Source organism: Dromaius novaehollandiae, chromosome 3 (genome assembly GCF_036370855.1).
Source record: "Dromaius novaehollandiae isolate bDroNov1 chromosome 3, bDroNov1.hap1, whole genome shotgun sequence".
NCBI classification, from domain to species: Eukaryota; Metazoa; Chordata; class Aves; order Casuariiformes; family Dromaiidae; genus Dromaius; species Dromaius novaehollandiae.
In genome coordinates this window covers 117,770,423-117,795,766 of record NC_088100.1, presented here as the reverse complement: position 1 = coordinate 117,795,766, position 25,344 = coordinate 117,770,423, and the positions used below count along the sequence as shown (strand labels likewise).

Sequence of the window (25,344 nt, the reverse complement as noted above, 5' to 3'; positions counted from 1 at the left end):
AGGCCTTCAAGTACAGTCTTTCATTAGCTTTTAAACTCAAAGCCCAAGCCTGACCTCTGAAGGAAGACTCAAATTTTGTAATGTCAATGACCAAGTCTTAGAGCTTTCTATTTATTAAAGCAGTGCTCAGTAGCAACTATAAAGCTAATTCACAATATAATTTTTCTGATCCTGTTTCACAAACATTTATAAAAACAAAATTATTCATTCATTCTAGACTTGAACTCCATGTGAAAGACGTAGATTTGGAAACAAGCTAACGAAAATAATTAGCATTTTTTTCATTTTAACTTATAGCACAAACGTTAAAGCCTCATCTACAACCTTCACACATGTAAATTACTTGTGACACAAGCAGTCTTATTTTGGGCCTTACAATATGGATTCCGTTAACACTTCTAATTATTAAATTGTTCCCAACAGATGTTTGTGCTCGGGCAATTCAAAGAGACCCAAAGCTTTGCATTGCACAGCCCTGTGTAATATACAGGCAAATGATTGTGTTCTGCATGCTGTTGGTGGTACATTTACCACTAGATTAAGGACTGTGGGCTCACAGAAAGCCAACTACTAAAAAGTAAGTTAGGTGGCTAACTACTCAAATTCAACAGTAGATGAGAAAGAAGGAATAGGAGTGAATTTGCAGCTCCAAGCTGAATCCTCTGTCATGACAAACAATTTGACAGGAACTGGTCTAAGTGCTTTGGGATTTGTATTTCAGAATTAAATATCCATATGCTTACCATTGAAACAGGGCAAAGGCATCTGTTCTTTATCAGTTTCTGAAGTTTGTTTACTAGTGCATACTAATATACATTTAATAATTGCTTAAATACACTCCTCCCTCCTGCCAAAGAATAATGGCTCCAAGAAAGTTTTAAAAACTCTATAAATAAGGTAGGTCTGCAATTTTTTTTTAAATGTATTCATGGACAATTCTGAAAGGAAGTAATGTAAGCAGGATACACAAAAAGTGCATAAAGAGACTAAATAAGCATTGGCATCTCTCTAGTAGTCAGCAATAGAAGGCCAAGGATAAATACATCGGCAATGAGTTTCTACCAGCTGACAGACTGCCTCTTGGCTGAATCCTTGCTGGAGCTGCTCCTCTGAGGAACTGCTCCTTTCCTCTGCCATACTCAGTTAACCTTGCATTTACAACAGCCTCACCTCTGCCTGTTCGTACCCAGACATGCAGAAGTTTGAGGCAAAGCTAACTTTCAGCCCACTCTTTCCTGATAGATGCCAAAACCAGCCTTACTGCCTCATAGGGAGCATCCATTCATTATTTCATTAAACTTTGGGAAATAAACTAGACCTTATACAGGCATCATCTATGACTGCTTATCACACTGACTCAACACTAGTTCCTTTAATTATTAGAAGTCATAACGTGGATATGACACCCACCAAAGAATTTTGTCAGCTTCTAAAAGACTAGCTTGTCTAGACAACATTCTCTAGGATCACAGTATTACTGTGTATAAAACATATGTTAAAATATCTATTCAGGAAAAGACAATGTAAGAATAAAGGCTCTATTTCAAATGGGAATTTGATGCTTTGTTCTATTAAAATGCAAAATGTTGTTGCTTATTATATTGCCACTTTAAACCTTGCTTAATTTACATAAAAATTAACGAGACTGTTCTTTTGCATGCATCAAGTATTAATGGTTAGCTATCTATGTATATTTAATCTATTTCCATGTCACCATCCATTGCTGGATAATTAGTCCCTGGAACTCTTACTGTGTTTCAAACAGTGACACATAAGAAGATCTTATTTAACATCAAGTTTCCATTCAACAGATGAGTAGTAATTTCCCATCCATCTTCACCTCTTCTCTGTTTTGATACTTTTTTCTGAAGTCTTACACTTAAAGGGGATGTGCAAGGTGGTACACCTCATTTGCTGAAGAGATACCTCATCTGCATCCAATCTAACCAAGTGAAATGAGCATTCTGCAGAGGCAACTAAACGCTGCCCTTCTCTCACCTTCTTTATATTACCTTTTGTCCAAGTCATACTGCCTATCCCAACATACTGACGCACATGACAGCTGCACAGAGTGAGCCTCACTGACATTTAGAATAAATACTCAACGCATTAGTATCTATTTTGGAACATTAGGATTTTAAACATTATTATGTATAAACATTATACAAACGTTTGTCTTGTGTAATAACACATCCAGCTACCTTATCCAGTACAGTCAGTATGAAATTCTCCACTAACTTCAGCACATGAAGGATTCTCCCAGAGATTTGAAGGCCAAGATGGACACTTAAAATCATCTTAACCTAACCTTGTACCAAAGGCCACAGAAATTCCTGCAAAGGCCTCCCACCTCTCCTTGTGATGAGATAAGATAGAAGTGTTATGCTTTTAGAAAAAACTACAAGATGTTTCTATTCTCACAGTACACTAAGCTGAGGTGATAATAGCTGGGACACAGGTTCTGTAGCAACAACTTTGCTATTTCCCTTGCAGTTAAAGGTACTTAAAACAGTTTACAGCTTTGGGCTTATGTTCCATTTACAGCTGCTAATCTTGGGCTAGGCACTAAAAGGACCAAATTTCATCTTTGGTCAGCAAGATGACTACCTCCTGTTTTTTTTTGTTTGTTTGTTTGTTTTGTTTTTTTTTTTTTTCCAGTGGAGGCTTATTTGTTTCTCTCCAGACTTGGTATTACAATCATTTACTTTCAAGCACAGAAAAAAAAACCAACAACATGAAAAAGCTACAGCTAATGGCATAGTTAGGACATGCACCAGTTTTCTGTACACTGCTCAGCACCCCCTGCATAGTTCTAGTAGGGACCTGCATGTCCCTCACTAAGCAGTACTCACACATCCTCTGGCACCTTTAATGCAACGTGGATCTGCCTTCGAATCTAATAGATAGGATCATTCAAGCACATAACCCATTTCAAGCAAATCCCTTGTAATTTTGGCAGTGGGGACCTTACTACTCATATCAGTTTATAAACCGGAGTAGAGCAACCCAGAGCTGCCCCTACTAAATAATCCCAGCCAAAGTCTACCTGTTAGTAAACAATGGAAAATGACTGACCTCAATCAACCTCACTTGTATTCCTGTTAATTGCATTCCTGTTAGTTCTATTTCACTCAACATATATACACTTTAAATGTGGGAGTGTATTTTTTCTACTGGCAAATGAAAGGACAAAAACTGTATCAAATATATCTGGTATGACAGTAAACTACAGTGCAGAACATCTGCGTAAGAAAGCCGTCAATAAGGTTGAGATGGAAATGGTACTCCTATCACAAGTGCCCACCACGTGGCAAGAAATCTGATCCGTTGTATGTGGGATTCAAACATTGTACTGGGCAACTTCCAGGCATCAGCACAGCAAAGGCTGCCTGAGGTGGAGCTAGACACAGCAGAAACCTCACAGAGGCTCCAAAAGGGTCTTTTCGACAAGTATCTGATGTGGACTGACTTTATCAGGCAAGTTAGCAGAACATCACATCTTTCATACTTGAGAGAGGGACCCATCCAAATTTTGGCTTCTTTTAAGAGGAAGAAGCAAGCTGAATGCAATACCCCCAAAGGATTAGTAACTGGAACGGGACCACAGCCATTCAAAGCTCTATGAGAAGTGCCAGAGCAAGACTGTGGCTGAGAGTGCACAGAGACCACAAGAAGAAATATCGAAAGTATAAAACCACCAAGGCCTGAGTTTTCTCACCTCTCAGACTTCAGAGCTGTTCCTCTCCTCCCTCTGCTCTCAGGCTAAGAAAGAAACAAGGATGTAGTGGCAAAAACAGAGAAGAAAACTTAAGGAATTAACTCTGTCTTCTGGAGAATTGGTGAGGCCACATATGACACTCTTTCAGGCCTATTTTAGGCAGAGACATCAGGACATGCGGTGGATAAGAGAGTAGTGAAGAAGGACTACCTGGAAGGCTATTTGGGCTGTGGACCCAGCAGAGAGGTGTATCAGGAGATCCTTCAAAAAATCCTAACAATGTCTTAATCAAATTTGTGGAAAAGACTAAGAATTTGGATGGTCTTGAGCTATTGTGTAACAGCACGCACATTAACTCACCTAGGAGATACTTTTGGCTGATAAAGATATAGCTGGGCATCAGGTTAAAATTTAAGCACATAACTAAGGATAGGGTATATGAGTAAAGGCAGCAAATTCCAAAATTGCTGTAGTTTGCTAGATGGTCATCCCCATTTCAGGAGAACTGAGTACTCTGTTTTGAAATCTGGACTAATTTGACTGTTCTGACATCAGAAGCGCTCTCTTGTCTGTGGTGACAGCAACTGTAAAAAGGCATACTGCTTCCTAGTCTATCCATTAATTGTCATCAACTTGCATATGATGCATCCAATTAATCTCTCTTAGCTCATAAGTTTGGCTGATAAGCACCAGCTCTTCCAGGCCACATCATTGCTTCAGTCTCATTTTACCTTTGATGATAAATCAGAAAGCTTGTGATCTTCATCTGAATTTGCCCACAAATGTATAAATATTACCAGTTACTGCTCTTTGTTTTTGACCAAAGTAGACTATTATGGAAAAAAACCAGAAAGAATAATTTATCTCATCGATGTCAGCATTTTGTTTCTCTTGTAACTTTAAGTAATTCCTTTGGTTTATTTCTATTTAACCAGGCTCCCTAGTGTATTTATCTGGTTCTGAACATTCTTTTGTATAATAAACACTGCTGAAAATAACATCTTATGAATTACAATAACAGCCTGAGAAAGATGCTTTAACCCTACACTACACATAAAAACTGTTTCTGATAACTGTCACATTTAGATACTCTCTGAAATCGACCAAACACTTTCAAACATCGCAACTGCTTCTCTAAACTTTTTTCTAATGAGCACGAATACTTAGTTCTCAGAGTTCATTGTAATGCTAATGAAAACCTTTTCTCATACTGACTTAGTTGAAGGATATCCTGTCCTTCTGTTGCATTATTAATACTGCCAAACCACTGGAAAACTAAGTGCAAATGCCAATTCACTTAGTGCTATCATTCGGCTCTGCAGAATTTTCCATTTTAGCTACAGTATGTGCTGAAGAGCAGACAAAATATATTTTACGTGCACTTTTCAATAGCATTTGTTTAGCTTGTGACAAAAGCCTGAGCAGCAAATTGCTCTTGTTCTTATTTGTTTATAATTGGTTTCTTAGTGTGTTTTTTTTTGTTTTTTTTTAAGAGAAAAAAATGTTTGCGAAGCGTCATACTTCTGCGATTAAAACTATGCTGGTGTTCAAGATAACTGCCCTTGATATTTGTCCACAGCAGATATACATAGCAAATTCCATGGAGGAAAAAGCAGCATGACATTTCTGCTCCATAAAGTAGAAGCACAATTTAGTGACGAAAGTCAGCAAAGAAACATACAACTTGAGAATTAGAACTTTTAAAGAGAATGAAATCTGAGACAGAAGATGCTTATTGTACAACCATGTTCAAAAATCCCACTTGACATAGCACTGTTTCCTGCAGTGTGCTCCCTGGACTACCCATAGATGTAAACCACATTATTGTATTTATAAGCTATGATTAAAGAACTGTATTTGTAAACTGTGTCACGGTATACACTTTCAAACTCCTCTTATTTCTTTCAGCTATCTCCAGTATTTCCGTTCTTTTGCATTCACCATAATTTTCCTACTAAGATAATGAAAATATTTTAGAAATGTGTTTCTGGGTAGCAAAATTTTCTGGGAAAATAGCTAAAAGATAACAGCTACAAAAGAACTACTATAGAATTCCTGAAAATGAAAACAACATTTCTAGAGTTATAACCAGATACTCTCAAACTCTACCTTTCTCATTCAGTTTGTTTCCTCAGGTTCATTCCTCTTGAGCTCTTCCACAGAACATATTACAGATCACAGAACTTGCCTTTTTCCTTCATAACTTTTTGCATAGCAGAAGTACTTCATAGCCATGCAGTTAAAAGCCCAACCTTCTGACACTTCTTTTCTTTCTTTCATTTGAAAAGAAAAAGCATGAAATGTACTGTAAAAAGTCGTAAGCCAAGGAAATATCAGACTGGCAAAATACATCGTTTGTTCTCTCACTCAGATGCACACACCACAAGAGGGCTACATTCAATCTGACATTTTGAATTCCCTGCTTCCGAGCATTTAGTCACCCAACCCGAATGTTCAGCATTTTTCTTATATTTTACTTTGAAAAAAATGTAGCGTCTTTGGAGGCCACTTATCTTGTAGGCGAAGACGGAGCACCAGGAGTGGTGGTCCTGGCATTTCTGTGAGCCTCACATACCTACTCAGTGGCCTTCCTTCAGCTAGGACTGGGCGACGGACTTCTACCAAGAAACCCACGATACTCTGAATAACAATATCGCCACCCTGGCCTGGGGGTGCCCTAGGATATTTTGCAGGCTTAGTGAACTCACTTTGCTCATATTTTGGACTAGCTGAAATCCATGTTGGCTTCATTACCACAAACTTATTGATTTGGGTGTAAAGCTGCCCTAATGTTGCCATATGGCTGTCAGCTCAGGGGGAGCGGAAGAGTAAAATCATTTTGCTTCCAAAAAAATCATGGGGGACATATCCTTAGTCCATAAACTCAAAAAGGCTAAGTAAGATTTGTTTTCTCTAACTGTACTAACAAAGTTTTTAAATATGATCCTTCTCCTAGACTGCTTGCCAAGTATGATGGAAATCAGCCACCAAACCCCATCTATATATACACAGCTCTATACATACACAATATACTGTACCTTAAAGGAATCACATGAGTCATAGGCTCATTGCAATACATTCTTTCAGCATTTGGCTGTCTGCTTTTAATGAAGTTTATGCTGTCCACTGCTATCCAAACAAGATGACATAAAAAAGAATACACTGCTGATTGATAACAACACACGCCAAATAACACGGAAAGGCACGAGACTGAAAGTCAAGAGAATATGTCCCTTCAAGAAGGAAAATAATTATTTGAAAATGTTCTTTACTAATGGATAATTTTGTTATTATAAATCAGAAATTATGTATATTTTTTAAAATTGAGTGCATGCTTATGTGTTTGTCTCTGAGTGTAATGTCAACTGAGTTCATTAGCACCACAGGTAGCATAAATCCTGACGGATCTCTACAGCTTCTCAGTATGCTTTCAAATGCATTATTAATAGGTTTATTAAATATTTGCAGTGCTGTGGACATGTGGAGCGTGCTATCTGAGACACATTCAGCCTAATTTCTACCCGCTTCAGCAATACCAGTGGAACAGTTGTTTTAGACATACAAGAATAAAATCCAGGCCTCAAAATGACACAGTCCTAACAGGTAATATGTGAAGAATGGGAAGAAAAGAAGATCCACATAGTTGCTGAGCATGTTTCATTTAATGCTCTGATCCATGCTAAAAGAAGAGTAAAGCAATGAGTTGATTCAGGAAGCCAGGGAGCTTTCAGGTCTTTTGGAAGGAATGCTTTTTCGGATAAGTGAAGACAGAAATAGGCCTGGTTAAATCACGTGGCGCTGCTGACAGGAAGAACCTGGAGAACACTTAGGCAAAGAATCCTTTTGAGGGAAGATTTTTCAAAAGCATCCGAGCAGACTTAAAGAGCATTAATTCTTATAGGATCTTAAATGGGACTTATGTCCCTAAGGTCTGCCCTGTGTGTGTGTTTGGCTTTTCAACGTCAGTACCCATAGCAACTTCCAGGCAACACAAACGTGCCATTGCTCACAAATTCCAAAGTCTCTTAAGCGTCTTTGAAAATGTCTCTCTTCTTTTTATTTGTTTTGCATGTTATGCTTTTCTCCTAATAGATGTCCTTATTGTCTGTGCGATGCCAGAAACCACCAGGATGGGCTGGCTCCTCTTCTGAACAGCACAGTGAAGGACCACTTACTAGAATAAGCCAAGCAGAAGGCTCCTCAGGTCCCTGCTTCTGGAACTGCTTTATAATCACTAAAAGCACTCACTTTGATTGTTACACTGCAAGGTCAACAATGATCAGCAACACAAATAACACAACAGTTTTTCAGATGTCTAAATATAGATGATATACATTTCACAAATGCTTATTAAAATATAAGCATTAGCTTTTAACAGTATGAAATTGGACTGGTGAAGAGATACTGCAATAGAGAATGTGTAACAAATAGTTCTCCAATTCTTAACTGGTAGCTATTCCACAGAAAAGTGAAATTACGTGAAAATATATTCAAATCTTATATCTGTAATCTGTGATATACTTCATTATAATAGTTAATTCACACTGTACAGCACTTCAGGTAACCGGCATGGCACATGTGCTTATAAACCATTCCCCTATCTACCAGTGTTTGGTGAGAACATTGAGAGCAAAGACCTTATTTCCTGCCCTCCAGAATCCTACAGTTCAGGAAAAGGTTGACAAAATAAGTCTCAAAAACAGCGATATTTCAGATTACATATAAGGTGATGAATGAGGTGAAGAGTTGAATTTATTCTGAAGTTTGTGTTTTGATAAAAATCTATTTTAAAAAGTGTTTATATTCCACCATAATTTTTCCCAAGCTCCTCTGCCCTCTATGTTTTTCGGTTTTCAGTATCAGTACCATAGCAACATCCAGGACTTATGAATGTGGCATTGCTCTCAAACATCTCTGGAGTAGAGCTTGCAAATGATTGCCAAACTCCAGGATCTGAGTCAGCTTGCAAAAGAATGATGCTCGGGTAATTTTTGTATGCCCTGGAAACAAAGGGGAAGGGGAGGAGGGAAAGGGAAGAAGGGCTGAAGCAGCAACAGCAGTAAAGAATGAAAGAAACAATCTGCTTAAGACTTAATGATGTATAAACAGCAAATTTTGCAAGTAGAGGAGACAAAGTTTTATTACCATCTTACAGATTTGGGGGCTGATATCCACGGTTTGAGAGTTCCAACACTTTCAGTAACTGAAATAATACTCCATGGACCTTCTCCCCCTGCCAGCAATTACTCATATAGAAAAGTGGTATCAGAAATACATAAAATACTTTTGCAGCAACTTTAATGCAGCTGGAAATGAAAACAGCTAGCATCTGCAAAAAGTAGGAGAGTGGGGAATCCATCAAATATGATTGAGAATTTCTTCCATAACAGAACTCTGATTTGGGATTAGCCTATTCAGCCTCTAGATGCTGCTATTTTTCTAATAAAATACCTCAGGAAAAATTATCTCCTAACTAAATTTAAAGCAGTATTTTGTCCTGGAAAAGCATGTTTAGGCTTCTCTCTACACAAGACTGCTTGAAGCAAATATCTACGCTACTAATGAACAGAGCTCAGAAATAAGTATGCTGTCTACAGCATCTGGTAATGCCATGTGAAATAAGTAGATATCAATATGCTACTATTCCTGTGTTTAAAATAATTAATTTCAACTTCAGCAATAATTAAACATGCCACTAATCCAACCAGCATCCTCTGCAAAACATGGATCATCAGTTGACAAGAGCGGTAATTAATAACACTGAACTCCACCTGAGGTTCACCTATTATCTGTTCTGCAGCCCTAAGTCTTTAAAAGCAAACAAAAAGCTTAGTGCTCTGATGTAAAAACAAAAAACAGAATCCCTTTGATAAGTCTGACTCTATTCATGAGAATGTTCTGAAAAAGCACACAAATGAGACTGTTTGCTTTTGTGAAGGTTCAATGGACCACCAAAAGTATTCCAAGACACTGTGCTAAGCTCACTATACAGCTGTGAGGGAAACTACAGGAGGAAAAAAATGACCAAAATAAATGGTCTGATCTGATGGCCAGACTTGTGAAATGATTGTCCAGAGAGATGCTGACCAAGCCTAGACAGGCAGAAATACCTCATTACACTCAGCCCTCAGCACGCCAAACAGCACAGACAACCAGAGTAACTTTTTTTTCTTTTTTTTTTCCTTTTCTTTTTTTAAACCCTTCTGAAGAGAAGATAACATTACCGAAAAAGGCAGGAACATCTTTTCAATTCTGAAGAGATTCATTCGAGTTTTTATTGAACAATCGTTTTTCCTGAATTCATCTGTGGCCAATCAAGTGCTTCACTTAGATGAATGTGGTCTGATGAGGTAACATTGTTCCACACCTCCAGCTGAAGCAATTAAAAAGCCCACATTCGCCAAACATTACCACAGTTACCACAGATAGTGTATTCTGAGCTAAGGGAAAACAGTTGAAATCTCTCATACCACTATGGGGTAACTGCTGGCAAATGATAACCTTTTAATATGGTTACCACAGTGACTATTAATAATCTGTGAGGAGGTAAATGGAAAATGATCCACCACATACTATATCTGCTTGTCACAAGCCGTGACTCATACATAAGACAGTGTAAGAAGCTTACACTTCAGTAGGTGGATCTTGATAGGCTCAAGAACTTTAAACCTGAAGTGTTTCCGATGAGCACCATGGAGGTGCGGGTGACAAAAGCAAAGATATGTCAAATTGAAAATACAACAGGCAGTAAGTCCAATGTGAATCAACGGAGGATACTCATATGAATGCTGCACTCCAGTCTCAAGAGTGAGGGAGGAGGAACGAGGGAACGGATGGCAGCAGAGAGAAGACAATGCCTTGGAGAATAACAAACCTTTCCCAGGATGACCAAAATGACAGACTGCTTGCCGCAGAGATGAGGCTGACAGAGAGAGATACTACTCTAATAATATAAGAAAGAAGAAATGGTAAAAGAAGCTTCAATTTTTATCAAAGGAAATAAAATATCCAGTAGGAAACCAGCAGCCATTCTGAGAAGCAAGTCAAATTGAACACAGGCTGATGTCTGCAAGAGATGGTCATCATCAACAATTAACTGAATTCTGGAAAAAGTCAAGCTGCCCTTTCCCATGTTCCAGGTAACAGAGAAAACTGTCAATCTTTGTAATAAAGCCCAACAGCCTGCACCGTATTTTCTGCATTACTGAATTCCATGGATATGCTTAGTGATAAAAATGTGTTTTTGAACAAGGTCTTCAATTTTTATGAACTAATTTGTTATGAGTTTTCTACCAAAACACAGAAGACATAACAGGCATGCAAGCTTCAATTTATATGCAGATATTTCTATATCAAAGGCAATGCTATTTACTGCACAAGATCCAATTCTCATAAAAGTATCAGTTCAATTATAATAGCAAACAGTGAAGTTCTAATGCTGCATTTTCTGCTAAAAATTGTTCAAAGCTCTTTCACAATAGTTCTGTAATTTCTAAGTATCAGTCTTCTGAGTCAGATGACTCTTGGAGGCACACATACACAGAACAAAACAACTGGGGGAGAAAGAATTTCCTTGCTTTGAGGAATGGTGGTTGAGAGTTGCTGCTTAATCTCTGTAAATACAATGGACATACGGGTGAAATTAGTTGACTGTTAATGTTCATGCGGCCACTTATACTTTCCTATTTTCAAAACTAGTTTCAGTTTACACATCAACCGAGAAAAATACAAAAAGCAGTTTAGAACTATTCTGAGACTACTAATAGATTAGTGCAGGTCAGTGTGCAAATTTGGGGCTTACGGAAACCAGTGGAAGTTTTGGCATCTGTCCAGGACATTATTCTAGGAGCCAGAAATGCATTCAGTCATAAAAAGTGAAGCTAGCTTTCATTAAAACAACAGATCTAACCCTTACCGTGGTTTGATGTGGGGCCTTTTTACTTCCTGCACCTCAGTTACACAGAAAGCAAGTGGGCACAAACCTGAAAACTGATCAACTCCTGCTTATTTGGTTCAGTTTGAGTCCTTAAATCCTCAGAATATAATTCAACAGATATTTCTCTTACCACAATGTATATGCCTCCATCAATATTTACTTGAAGAAGGAACAAACTTTGTGCACATAAGTGGAAAGCAGTGTATTTAATATGTACCTCCATTCATCCATATGCACACATGTATAATCAAGAAATCTATTATACACCTGAATTTATAACTACATGAATTTTCCCTTCAAAAACAAATACAATGCACCTTGAAATTAGTATTACTTTGAGCTACATTTGAAGGAATGAATGACATCCATCCTGTAAGCTGTAAGTGCTCTAGACATAACGATACAGAGTAGAAACATCATCTAAACGAGAAAACTAGCCTTTGGCAGTAAAATGGTAGCGTTCCCCATTAAGATTTCATCCACCCATAAAAGCAGCCCTCATGTCTGTCTCTCTTTCAAAGCCAGAGAAAGAAAAAAGCTGTGGAAGTCACTGTAGGCCAGGTGGCTCTGCAGGCTGCTCTGGCTACCTCAGGACAGAAGGTAATGGTAATGAATTACTAAACTAAGAGTCTCGACTTCAAACACCATTTACACAAATACATCACATCTGAGCGTCTTTGCTCACGTGACAATTGCATGGCTTAAGACAGAACCACCTCTTAAAGACAGGCTATTTAGGGCTTAAGCTATAGTTTAAGCTATAACTACAGCTTAAGCTATTTAGGACTTTAGGGCATGGGAGCTTACAGTACACTTTGTGCGTAGCCGGGACAGCCAGACTCTACTTACAAGGACCTGCTGTGTAACTTCAATTCCTTCACATCCTGACGAAGGTGAACAGAAGCATGTGCATCAGCTCTCAGGAACTGCTGATAATCTTTCCTATGAATTGTCTTAGATATAAAAGTGTTATATAAGCACAGGGCACTATACTCTAATGAATGGCATTAACAGTTAAGTACATAAATATGCATACATGAACACAACAGGTCCCAGAAAAGCATACAGAATCTATAGAAAAAGTCAGTAAGTGTTACAGGATTCCAGTATTTGCACAGAGAGATATACTTTGGATTGAACATCTAAATACAATTTTCTTGACCTAGCGACGAAACAGACTGGAATACCTGCGTGCAGGTACTGAAATGCAGTACCATACTCAGGTATAAACAGTGGCTGACTTCTGGTTGTGTGTACATAAACATTTATTTCTGGAAAAAAGTACCAGTTTTAAATAAATCATAGAAAAAAAGATAAGATTCACCACTTCTTTCTGTCAATGATGATGTGGAGTGAAAAGAGGCATGTTAAATTTTATCTTTTTTGATTTTAGGATGCTGTAGTTGGCACTGTTATTTGCAATATGTTGTGTTGCTTCATCATGAAACGGAATTAAATTTGAAGCTGAAATACTGCACTACTAATCCTAATAATTCTGATTCCTCATCATACTGTAAATCCAGTAAAATAGAAACCTCATGATAGTAATGTATAGCCCAGTATATACAGGTATCAAAGACTATTGATGAGAGGGAGGGAGGGAGGGAGGGAGGGAGGGAGAGAGAGAGAGAGAGAGAGAGAATCAACAAGAGATTCGTTAAAATTTAATGATGACAGAAAAGATTGTCTGCAAAAGTATGAATAATGTTCTAATGATGCTTTAAAATCTTAACCATATCTTAACACTTCTGCTTATTTAGTTCTGGAAAAGTATTTAAAAGCCACGAAACAATTCTAAGAAACATTCGTAAACAACTATTTTCTCTTGACAGACTATTTTACTACAATTACAGATATTATGTCAAGATAATATGTGTAATTCAATGAATCCAGACAATATTAGATCAAATCAACTATTAGTATTTTCCTTCTCTTTCAAACTGAACATCCACGCCATGTGAACTTTCAATGTCACTTGACATTTTAGAAATCCTTCATAAAATACAGCCAGGCCTGAAAACCTATACTCAACTTCTGAATAACTTCCTGACTTTTCAGAAAAGGATCTCACAAACTAGATCTTCAAAAGAATTACATAAATCAGAGATATTTTTAATTAACTCTGTTAAAGGCATGCTTATATAAAAGATTTAAAGTCCTGCATATTCCTCTCATTTTCAAAATCTACATGTTGGAAAGTAGGATGATTTGCCTTAACCCAAATTCTGCCAAAAACGTGTCCATACATGACATCCACTCAAAGTTTAAAGCTTAAAAAAGGATATGGGATGAATTTAAGAGATGAATAAAGGAAGGTACATAATGATAAATTAAAAAACATCAAGATCAATCATAGTTTTGATGTCTAGAGTTCATTATCTATTGCTCATTCATATCAAAACGTACCCTGACCCTGTCTTTTCAAAAATGCTCTCTGTTGTTCTAATTTTGATCCCCAAAGAAACATAGCATAAAGCTCTAATTATTTTTCAAGAGGTGCCAATTCAGACCAGGACTCACAACAACTGAGGCAAGTCAAATGATCTACTTGATCAAGTGACCAGAATTAGAAACAAGCAAATCAACTATTTTATTTGTCTCTGCTTTCTGTCAATAGCCAACTAACAGAAGTGATAGTATTCTGAATAATGCACATGGGATTGCAATGGCCACTCTGGTCAACAAAGGTTTAGTCTTCCACAGTGTAACTTCTCTGGCTGCTATAAGCCATCAGAGCAACCCAGTTTGCTTCAGCACAGAGAATACGTATAACTAATTGAGTTTATCCACAAGTATTTTGACACGCTAAGACCAGAATGTTTGCTGAAGCAAACCTTAAAGCATGATGGAAAAAAAGCCTACTGCTATTCTGAGTAACATTCATCAGTAAAGGTTAATGAAGAATCTGACAAACGTGCTTTATCTGTTGCAGAGAATATCACAATTGACTAGAAATTCAATAATCATTCCCAAGAAGGATGAACTTTTTCCAGGGGTGAAAAATGCATATATTTTGTTAATCCACATTTAGTCTAGCTATATTTAATACTTTTCAATCTCCATTGGTCCTTACCAAAATTTTTGCTGCTCTCTTACCCACTTTCCACACCTTCAGATATAGTAGTATAGAGTATATGCTACACTGCACATCAGGTTGCAAAGTAATTTTACCATCCAACTGACATGTGATCTTTCATTCTTTGTGTACTTACGTCTATACTGTATTTTCTCTTACCATGCACAAACAATAAAATTATATTAAATCATTCTATTTAAAATTATTATTGAACCAAAGGAACACACTTCTCCAAAAATCAATTCTGAATCAAATTTGTGTCTTTCTCATGCTTAAAAAATGGCAATAACTGCAGTCCTTCTTCTATTGGGTGTATGATTAATTACACATTTAAAGCATGTTCACAGTCTCTGTTTACTCCTGGGTGAATCTAAGGTTGATATGAATGACAAAACCATAATGTAACCCTCTACAGCTAAAACTGTATTTTCACTCTCTTGGCACCTCAGTACAATGAAAAGAAAAACTAGTCAGCTTTTACCTGGACCTCTGTTTAAAAGAGTTTGCTTGGGGTAACAGGCTTCACTGCTGAAGAGCTACAACACGAAACAAAGAACAGATACTCAAAAGTCAAGGAGATGTACCACATAAACAATTTTTATTGTCAGCCTGTTTTTGGTGTAGCACTAGTGGAGGATATCTAGATTTTTCTTCTCAGCTCCCACACTTCCAGCAATGACTCAGAAACCACCATAGCAGCAGCTATGGGAAAAGGGGATCAAGTAGATGAAAATACTAATCATACAAGAGAGAGAAAGGGCCAGAAGAATTCAAATATTAGTCATCACTGGCAAAAATCTATTCATATGGTCCAGAAATTTTTGCCACTTGTGGAAAGCAAAGGACTGATATCTTCCAGGACTATACTGTCAGTGTGCAGACAGCGCTTCCCCTCGGAAGAAACTGTCATGCACAGATACAAGTAGCAGTTTCCTGAAGGTTATTTTTCCCCCAGATTCCTCATTTCCTATTCAGAAGGGTCACTCATACTTATTTTTATGTCATAACAGGTAATTCTTTCATGCTACAGCTTGTGATGCATATTAATCAAGGTTCTTGCCAAATGTAATTATTTTTTCAACATCAGAAAGGCAGTTAAACTTCTAATGACATTTCCCCCCCCCTCTTCATCAACCTATTTTTGGAGCAAAATAATGTACTCAGGCCTGAAGTAAAGACACTTCAGCCTCAGGAAGGGAAAACAGCCACAAGCCAAAATGTATTCACAGGAGAGCTATAGGGCAATAAGGTTGTCATCTATGCCCAAAAATACTTTCAAAGACGTAAACATGATGTTAAAGTCTCTACCACTCCCTCCTCCAAGTTAAAGTCACATATACTCCTTTGTGTTGGCAGTTACCAGCAGTAAAAGGAAGCAAGTCTATTTTTATGATCATTGTTATTATTCTAGCATTATGATAGTCCAGAAACAGGGAGTCAATATCAGCACCCAATCCTTAACAATCCTGGCTTCCTTCATTACTACTAAAATTAGACATTTGTATAAAATTGTATAGAACCGTAATAGAATTGTATAAAAGGCATCCTAGCAATATGAATAAGGAGTCAAACCTGAGCTGCCCGATAAAATATCAACCGTATTATCTGTATCTAAAAATCTACCTGGACATTTATATTTTACAGATTAAAAGGTGTGCATATGCAGATATGTAATACACTGAAGTGTTTCACAGTCAAGCAATTACAGGCATTACAAAATAGTTCAACACAAATGGTCAGTATTTGGCAAACTTACAAACAATGGAAAACTAAGTCTTAAACTAGTAAATAACAACTTAGTATTTTAAAATAGTTGAGCTACCTTCTCACCCATAATGTGCTACATAATAGCATACAGACATAATATTTTGGGCTTATAACACCTATCAATGTACCAAAAACCCAGTGAACTCAATGTTAAAAAGTGATATTCAATGTTAAAAAAGGACAATGTGAAAAGGGACATTATTACTTCACACAAGCCTGCCTTAAATATAAGCAGGACTTAAAGCATTTGAAAGACTGAACCAAAAACAAACAAAAAAAAAATCTAGGAATGCTCGTGTTTTTTCCCTGGCTCTGTGCTGCATAAAATCAGCTTCAAGTATTTTCCTTTTTAAAACCCAATATCCTAATTTGCAAGGATCTCTCATACAGCAATAAAACAGAAAAGTATTTTTGTATAATTAGAAATTGACTGTATAACCACAAAGCTCGCTTCTGAAGCAAATTCAGAGTCTACTTTTTCAAGCTGATAATATTTCAAATTGAAAATATTTAACTGAAAATGTATATTCTAGGCCAGAAATATAATTACAGCACAGATTAATCTAGTGCTGAAAAGTTTTAAGCAAAACAAGATTCTGAAATTATATATGTGATAAATGTGTGGCCTGCTACAGCAAACTGAGTAATAAACATTCAAAATGCATAAAAACCAAGATGTCTACTGTGAGGTGTCAGATAAAATAGGGTCAGTTAGATACATCATCCTTTATTAGGTTTGTCCAGCTGGACAAAATATTAATGCATTTAATGGGACTTTTGTACATCTGATCAGTAGGAATTAGGAAAAATGCTAGTCAACTCTATTTCTAAAATCCAAGTAAGGTTTCTAGCAAGGAAAAAAAAATTACCATCAGGCTTTTATCCTTTTTAATAATCTCAGACTTCTCCCTTTGGCAGACAGAGTATCTAACGTGTTAAAACTTTAGTATTGCTTTTCCCAGAAGAACTAGCCTATAAATAAGTCACTTTATATCTACTGTACATGTTTATTTTCTTCAACCATATATTCATTTATCTTGCATTTTATTGGCTAAATATTTGCTCATCTGTGTTTGAATCACTGCCACATCAGTATCATTAAAATGCTTACACAATTATGGCCTAAAGCCTGGGAGAAACCTCATCGAAATGCCCATTGCCAAAACAGCCCACAGGCATTTCAATCCAACAGGCAATCAGATCTTTATACACTGTTCCCCTGTTAACAGGGGATCAGTCTCTACCCCCAAATTAATACAGAGATGGATGACCATTTCAAGGTAAAAATCAAGTGATGTGCGTCCTCTTATCCGCCACTCTCCCAAGCACCACAACTCCCACTTCACACAGCTTCTCAGCATCACCATCACCCAAAAAAGCCAGCCACGACTAGCCAGCCGACTTGCTGCATCTGCATGCTGCTCTGCATTACCCTTGTTGGTCTACCATAGTGATTTGTCTCTGCCCTTATACTTAAAATCATAAGCTCTTCAGAGAGGGCAGTCATACACACATATCTGTGCATGTTCAGTGTCAACCACCCACTGGGGTTAAGCACTTGTACAGATGACAAAGCTAAACTTCCTTGGGATGTTTTCCACTGTTTTCCTGAGGTAGACTGCTAAGCTATAAGATTTAAAAAATATGCAAGAAAGTAATTTCTTGTTCCCTACATACCTTCTGACGATATTTGCATCTCATATATCAATTCAAATCTCAAAAGAAATGTTACAATCACTTTAAGTATAGCTGCAAACAAGACTTTTTTTTGTGATCAGGATACATAAAATATTTCTAAAATTGCTTCAAGCAGCTTTGTAAACATCAGCTTTCACTTCGGTGAGATTAGTTATCTTAAAGGCAAAAAAGGTATGCACAGATGCAAAGAAGCGTTACCTTGCCTCAGACGTTCCACCACAAAAGTGAATCCAGTAGTTCGCGGATGCAAGACATACTCGTATTTTCGAAGTCCATTCCTTTCAGCAAATTCATTACTGCGGGCTTTGGTATTGGCTGAAGATAAAGGAGAAAATAAAAGGCACCATTTTTCTAACAGTGTGCACGCAGGCCAAGAATAAAATTTAATTATTATACAACAGGAACAGTACAACAGCAGTTCACATGGTACCAATGTGCAAAAGCTTCTCAGATGGAAGCAGACCACAAGAGTGCTTTTGGTTAGATATGTTATGGTATGAGGAAGAGCAACACGTGGACTGCAAGAAAGGCCCTTTTACTCTCTCATGTAATCTTAGAAAATAATCAGCAAATCTTTCTTATTTATCAAATGCAATCTGAAACCTATAAATTAAAATCTGTTAATAGTTCTTTGTACACCTCAATATCCATTGTAGTGTAAAATGTGTTAACTAGCACAGTAGGGTTTTCTTGTTTTTTCTTTTTTTTTTTAACTGAAAAGGCACAATGTGCAGTAATGTGTTTGATATTATGTATAGAAATACCTTGAGGTCAATGTTTAACCAAATAAAACGTATTTTGGAAAGAAAATTAAATGGGGGCAAGTAGGTAATCAAATATATTAAAACAGTATTTTACTTCCTCATTCTGAACTTGACCCATTTTATTCAAATTCAGCTACACATATACATCCAGTTTTAATTTTTCAACCAACCGTCCTGCACAGCAACATGCTTGCTACTGCATGCAGCGTATATGCACGGCATCTGGAAAGCAGCGTGGCTGAAGGCAGCAAAGCACAGATTTCAACTCTCTGGCAAAAGAAATTCTCTCCGGAGAAAACCGAACAAAGGTTTTAAGAACCAATTGCTAACAGAGCCCACTAACCAAGTAAGACATAGACACTAAAACGAAAACTTCTGAAGTCAAGTGGAGAGGAAACAATTTGTTCCTTAGCATGTGCAGTACGTTTCCAAAGTAGCTGCAGTTAACAGGCAAACTGACCTCGCTGGCTCCATTTACTGCTTCACTGTTGGTACTGCTGCACCTCATCACGGGCAAAATACAAACGGACACATACAATGTTCCCATGGCAACGTGAAAATCAATTAACTTATTAAATATGTTATTAACTGGTCTTACAGGCTTTTAAAAAAGGAAATCCCAGCAATAAATCTATGGAACAAGATCATTGCTTTAGCAACAAATAACCCTTTTCACACAGAGCTCTTTATTGAAACGTCCACAATTAACAGGGATGAAAGATGATTTAATGGAAAACATATTGCTGCTTCATGATTTAATGGAATTGATTATTTAGTGGTAAATCCTTTCCCTTACAATCATGTTAAGTTTTTCCCATGAAGAATGGATAGCACAGGTGGACAAATCAACATCAGTATCGTGTATTTTGCACCACTGCAACTTTCTTGCGCTTTTTTCCCTAAACTACATGAACTCTGTTTATCAGCAAATGTGGGTCTCTCTCATAAAGGACCATTTACCTACTAGTAAATGTCACAGCGTATCAGCGTACCCAGTATTTTTTCACTGTAAACAACTGTGACCTGCATAGTACAGTCTTCCATACATGTAAACCTTAAAATTTAGTGCAGAGTTTTCCCAACCATGTTATTTGGAGAAAAGGAAAATTGCTGAAAAATAGTCAAGCAAATGATCCAGCAAAGGAATACAAAAATGTTACATAAAATTTCCATAATGTATCTACAAATAATATTGATAATGATTTCATAATATTACATCTTTAAAAGTGATGTTAAAATTACAGAATTTGCAAAATACTAAAATTGCGGTTGGCAATACTTAACGTATTATGTTACATATGTAGCATATTAAGTTACATACATAATGCTTACGTAACTTAAATTTACCTTTCATTTCACATGTGTTATGCAGGTCTTTCATCACATGACCAGAATATTTTTTTCTGCTGGACTACTACTTCATTCAAGGCAGAAGATGGCCTACTCTTAATCAGTGAAGGAAACTTACCTTCAGGACCCCTATTTCTGTTACAGCAGAACTTGAAAAGTGAGTCATGAGCAAGATATGGAATAGCAGAAAAGGAAAGAGGAGTCTGCTAGTTATTACATGCTACTCTGAAAACCTGGATTCTACCTCTGAGACATAATTCTGTTGTACTATTAAGCTCAACTATTTAAACTCTGTTTTCTAAGAGACGACACTGATTCCTAGGAGTCTTCCTACAAAAGGTACACAACCCAAGTGCACCCTTCCAGATTCTGTGGTAGTTCAAGTAACGTGGTAGTTCAAGTAACATGCTTTTAAATAAGTTTACTGCACAGTCTTTAATTTAATCTGTTGTTTCTCCCAAAAAGTGGAGGAATACTTTCTTCATTTTCTGCACATCCAAATTAGGGTTTCAAGGTTGAACGTTTACAGCCTGCAAATCAAGTCAATCAAAGCTCTGAGACATGAGTGTCATATAAGTCTACATAATGCTAAGTAGTCTAAAAAAGCTAAGCTTTAAGCATCTCAAACTGCATACATGAAGTGTGCACTCAGAAACAACTTCTCTGTATGCCTGCCCACTCTGATCTTATTTCAGAACGGCAACGTGAAAACAAATCCCTTGGTGTTTGTAAAACACCCCAATTTGCACCACAGAAGAGACAAAGAACAAACGGGCAGTTCTGTTTTCTGAGAAAGACTTAATTCAGGCAACAAAAAAGGTTTGGAACCTTCACTTCACCATTGCCTTCAAAAATAAGTGTCTTCAAACTTCCTCTTACTGTACCTCCTCATACTTGTAAAGAACTCACTAGAAACATCTTTAAAGCATCCTCCAAATTTCCCTTTACCACAATGCCTTGCTAAAAATGTGTGTACAGCTGGACACCGGCACACTGGCCAATGCTACTCAGTTCCTTCCCAGTACTTCATTTGTTTGCATCCCTCCCTTGCCTTTGAACCATAAATTTTATGTAACAGAGCTTGTTCCCTCCTCCTTTTGCTGTGACTCTAGTGAAACCGGATTTGAGAACAAGAATAATGCTCCCAGCTAATACAATGATCATTGCCATCTCCTGGAGGAATCATCTCCCTATTTCCTTAGCAACAGCTATCAAACCAGAGGTCTTTGTGCTTTAAACTAAATTTATTCTAGGAGGAAGTCAGGGAGGTTGATGGGCTTTTGATGCTATCCTGAAAGCAAGGCTAGGGTACGCTTTCACTGTACATAAATGTAAGCATAATGCTCTTCCTCCTACTATGCTCAGCATTTGCAGAAAACAGTACATCATTCTGCTATGAAAAAATGTACTGCCATCTTATCTTACATAGGCACCTCTGCACCTACTGCTGCTTGGGATCCCTGGGTGAAACAACCTCTGTGCCTCAGCCTTCCAGGGGAAATTCAGAGCAAGTCTCCTGCTGAGTACTGCGTTCAGCAACACTCAGAAAATGTGGCGTTTCATATTACATCAAACCTAGAGGCTAGGCAATTGATCCAGGAAAGAAGAAACCTATTTCCATGTCTTCTCCAGCCTGAGGGAATTTGCACAACAAACACCTCTTAAAATGCCTTAATCAGCAGACTAGGCTACACTGCCAGTGCTGCAAAACTTAGGTAGGTGTCTCATCATTCTGCACAATCAAGACTGTAATATTCTTAGGTGAAAGAATAAAAAAAAGCATAAGATAGCTTTGTAAGCCTGATAATGAAAACACTTCCTTAAAAAGAGGAAACATATGTTCTGCTTTTTGCTTCCAACTGACTGTAATGCAAATTGCATAAAGCAATTCTTGAAGCAGGGGCTGGAAGTCAACTCAGCGTAGGTCTCCCCACTCCCAAAAGGCCTCTCGCGTCATTTGGCTAAGGGTAATGCTCCCTCTTGCTTACTGTCTCCAAAAAAGATAATTAAGTATTGCTTTCTAGAAACAAGTATTTTCTTTTTTCCACTGTAATTAAGCCAAAGTCTACCACGCTGACTTTTGCTCATCATTCCAATTAGGTATGTTATGCATTTTATCTTAATTCCTTGGTTCTGTTTTCTCCTATAATAAGAAGGAACAAGCAGAATAAACTATTTTTATGGAAAAAACCTCAGATATGGTTTCAACAGTAAAGCAAATTTGAAAGGCAAGAAATGTCCATTAAGAGTTCAAAAGTAAACATGTAGAGTGTAACTAGGGGTGCCTGTCACCTTCACCACTCAGACAGCTAGAATTGTTTCTACTTCCTTTAGCTTTATTCTCAAAACAGATGAAACATCCCACGACACAAAAGGAATCCAATCTCAAGTTAAAATGCAGCTATGTGTGTCTTTAAGAGTCACTGAACTGGTACTAGACTGCAATCCAAATTGTTGCCATAAGAACTTCACATGATACAGCACAACTATAAACAAAGTTGGTTTTCACATCGAAATCCTGTAACTATCAGACGTGAACTATATCAAAATAACTAAACACAGACAAATAGAAAACCTTCAGAATTAGTCACTATATATTTTTTTTACATTCTTGCCTAGGCTTATTGTTCAGTTTAACAATTATCTGACAATGTAACTTTTTCATCTACATGCAGTAAATTGTTCTACTCCAAAATTAAATGTACAGTTATTTCAGAATCTTTATAAAGATACTCCTAAAGAAATAAGCACTTAAAAAAAAAGATGCATTCAAGCACTTAAACTTGATGGTGACATACTGAGAGAAACAGACACATGATCATCTGAAAGCCCGCTGGTGTCAGCTCTGTACCGCATGTTTACTGCTGCGGTGTCTTGCAGTTCAAAATGACTTCTGCAGTGTAGAGTACTTTAAAGCATACACTGTGATAGAAAATGACAAACATTCACAAATATACAAGCTGTCTAAATATAATTTATTAGAAAGGGAGAAAAATCTATCTAGCAGTTACAGAGCCTTGACTATGAATGCTTAAGCAGCAGCTGTGTAACCATTAACAGAGGGCAAGTTCAGACAGTCTTTCCCCATTAAGAACTGCCTCGTACTCTGTCTCCTCTGGCCTCACCAGGACTTGCCTCTCCTCCCTTTGCCTCGCTCAGCTAAGACATGCTGTATGCCAGAGGATATATTTTGGGGGGCAGGGACAAGCACAACAGTGCAATGGTCGAATTACACAAAAGAACAAGAATTTAAAGAGTTATAGCCATGTCCTCTTCCATTTTTTGCTTCTCGTCACCTTACAAAATCATTCGGTGACATCCCTTCCCATCTATTTCAAAATGTGTGTGGGAAAAACCTATTCGTCCCATTTATTTAATCCCATTTATTAAAGTTATGGGAGAAGCTCAAAGTCAGTATTTTCTAGAAGCACCACATTTCAGAATTTCTTTTAAAGCGCACAGGAGAAAAATTATGCTAACACTATGCACTCCATTTTTGAGTTACAAGTTTTTAGGAAGTTAAATTGCTTTTAACCCTGAAAACGAGACGCTAAAGTGAGCACACTTTTTTTTTTTAATTAAATTACATTTTTAATTTGTGATCTAGTTTTGAATTAAAACAAAAATCTCTAGAGTTTGACTTGGAAGAAAGCCTTCAAAAACATAATGCAGCAGAGTTGCATTGCACGAGTCAGAAGAGTATTTTGAACCTTAATTCCAAGTCCTGTACCCAGCAGAAAAGTTGAGTCTGTGTTCCCATTAAACATGTATGCAGTATTAACTCCACTCAGAAGAACAACTCACTTGCTTTTTCCAAATTCAGCACTGTCCAGACTGATGATCTGCTTTGCTGGGCTGGACCCAAAAGAACTACGAATTTCCCTCATCAGCTTATTGGAACACTTAATTGGAATGACAACTTAAATACAACTATCCCTGACCGAAACCTGGAACAGAACAATCCTCTATGAAGACTGAGAATATTTTGCCAGCTACTTTTTTTTTGCTACTACTAGTGCATCGAAACACGAATATTCAGTATTGTCTTTTTGTTTAATCTGAATTCTGAAAAGAGCATGCATGTACTCTCAAGTACTCTCCTATGATACTGGTGCCAGACAGTTGAAGAAATAAATGAGCGCTCCAGAAATCTCTCTTTAATAAAATATTCTAATTTATTCATCTATCAGAGATTTGCATAAAGAGCGTAATAGCTACATTGGTTCAACTCTCCTGCTAAGATCTGGACCTTACCAAGATTTTCTATTTGTTTTTTAGCTGTTCCTTAAGGAAAAAGGGTCTGTGCAGTCACACAGTCCACCTGCCCCCTTTAACTTTTGAACCAATGCCACCTGCAAACAAAGTTTGTCAAAGGGAAGAGATTCAAGGATAATTAAGCCCTGCAGGAGCTTTAGAAAAACTAATGGCTAAGTAAAGGCAGGGCCTCCAATAGGAGAAATCATAATTAAGGGAAAAGCTGGCACAGATTCCACGTATTTGCTCTGTTAGGTCATTCAGCACAGCATGTAGCCTCTTGCCCAGACAGTAGCAATAAAGATTTGGAGAGGGAATGTCACACGGCTGGAAGGAAGAAGGAGCAACTGGAGTGAAAGAGAGTCCGTGTAGAGGGATGCAGACACAAACCTACGGGCAATGAGACTTTAACAGTCCCTGAGGAATACGGCAACCTTTTTTTGTTAACTGCTTTCAAAATAATTCCTAGAAAGTGTCTTTTAAGGAACACCAAAAAAACAAGAGAATGAGAAACATGGCAGATTATATTCTAGTTTCCCAGGAGAACTGGACTTACGCTTGCTTTGTTTTCTTCAGAGCTTCAGAAAGGCTGACTATATGTTTATCTGCTGGAGGTTCTTTTTAAGCAATTGTAGTAAAATACTTGGATGCTTTTTGCTTCAAGTATTTTAGAGTGAGATGATGACCAACCTACACAATTATTACCTCAGACCCTATAGATACAGTCTGTAAATACACTGCTCAGGGTTCATGACATTACTAGTTTTAAAATATATTTATA

General features: G+C 37.3%; 1 protein-coding gene across 7 annotated transcripts in view; it reads right to left on the bottom strand.

Annotated features, from left to right (window-relative positions):
* The window catches only part of LCLAT1 (lysocardiolipin acyltransferase 1), a 123,396-nt gene that overhangs the window by 35,544 nt on the left and 62,508 nt on the right, over nt 1-25,344 (bottom strand). For all 7 annotated transcript variants that reach the window (XM_026094749.2, XM_026094750.2, XM_064509920.1 and 4 more), the window contains one exon: nt 18,394-18,510. In XM_026094749.2, coding sequence (XP_025950534.1) covers nt 18,394-18,510 — 117 coding nt within the window. The remainder of the gene's footprint in view (nt 1-18,393; nt 18,511-25,344) is intronic.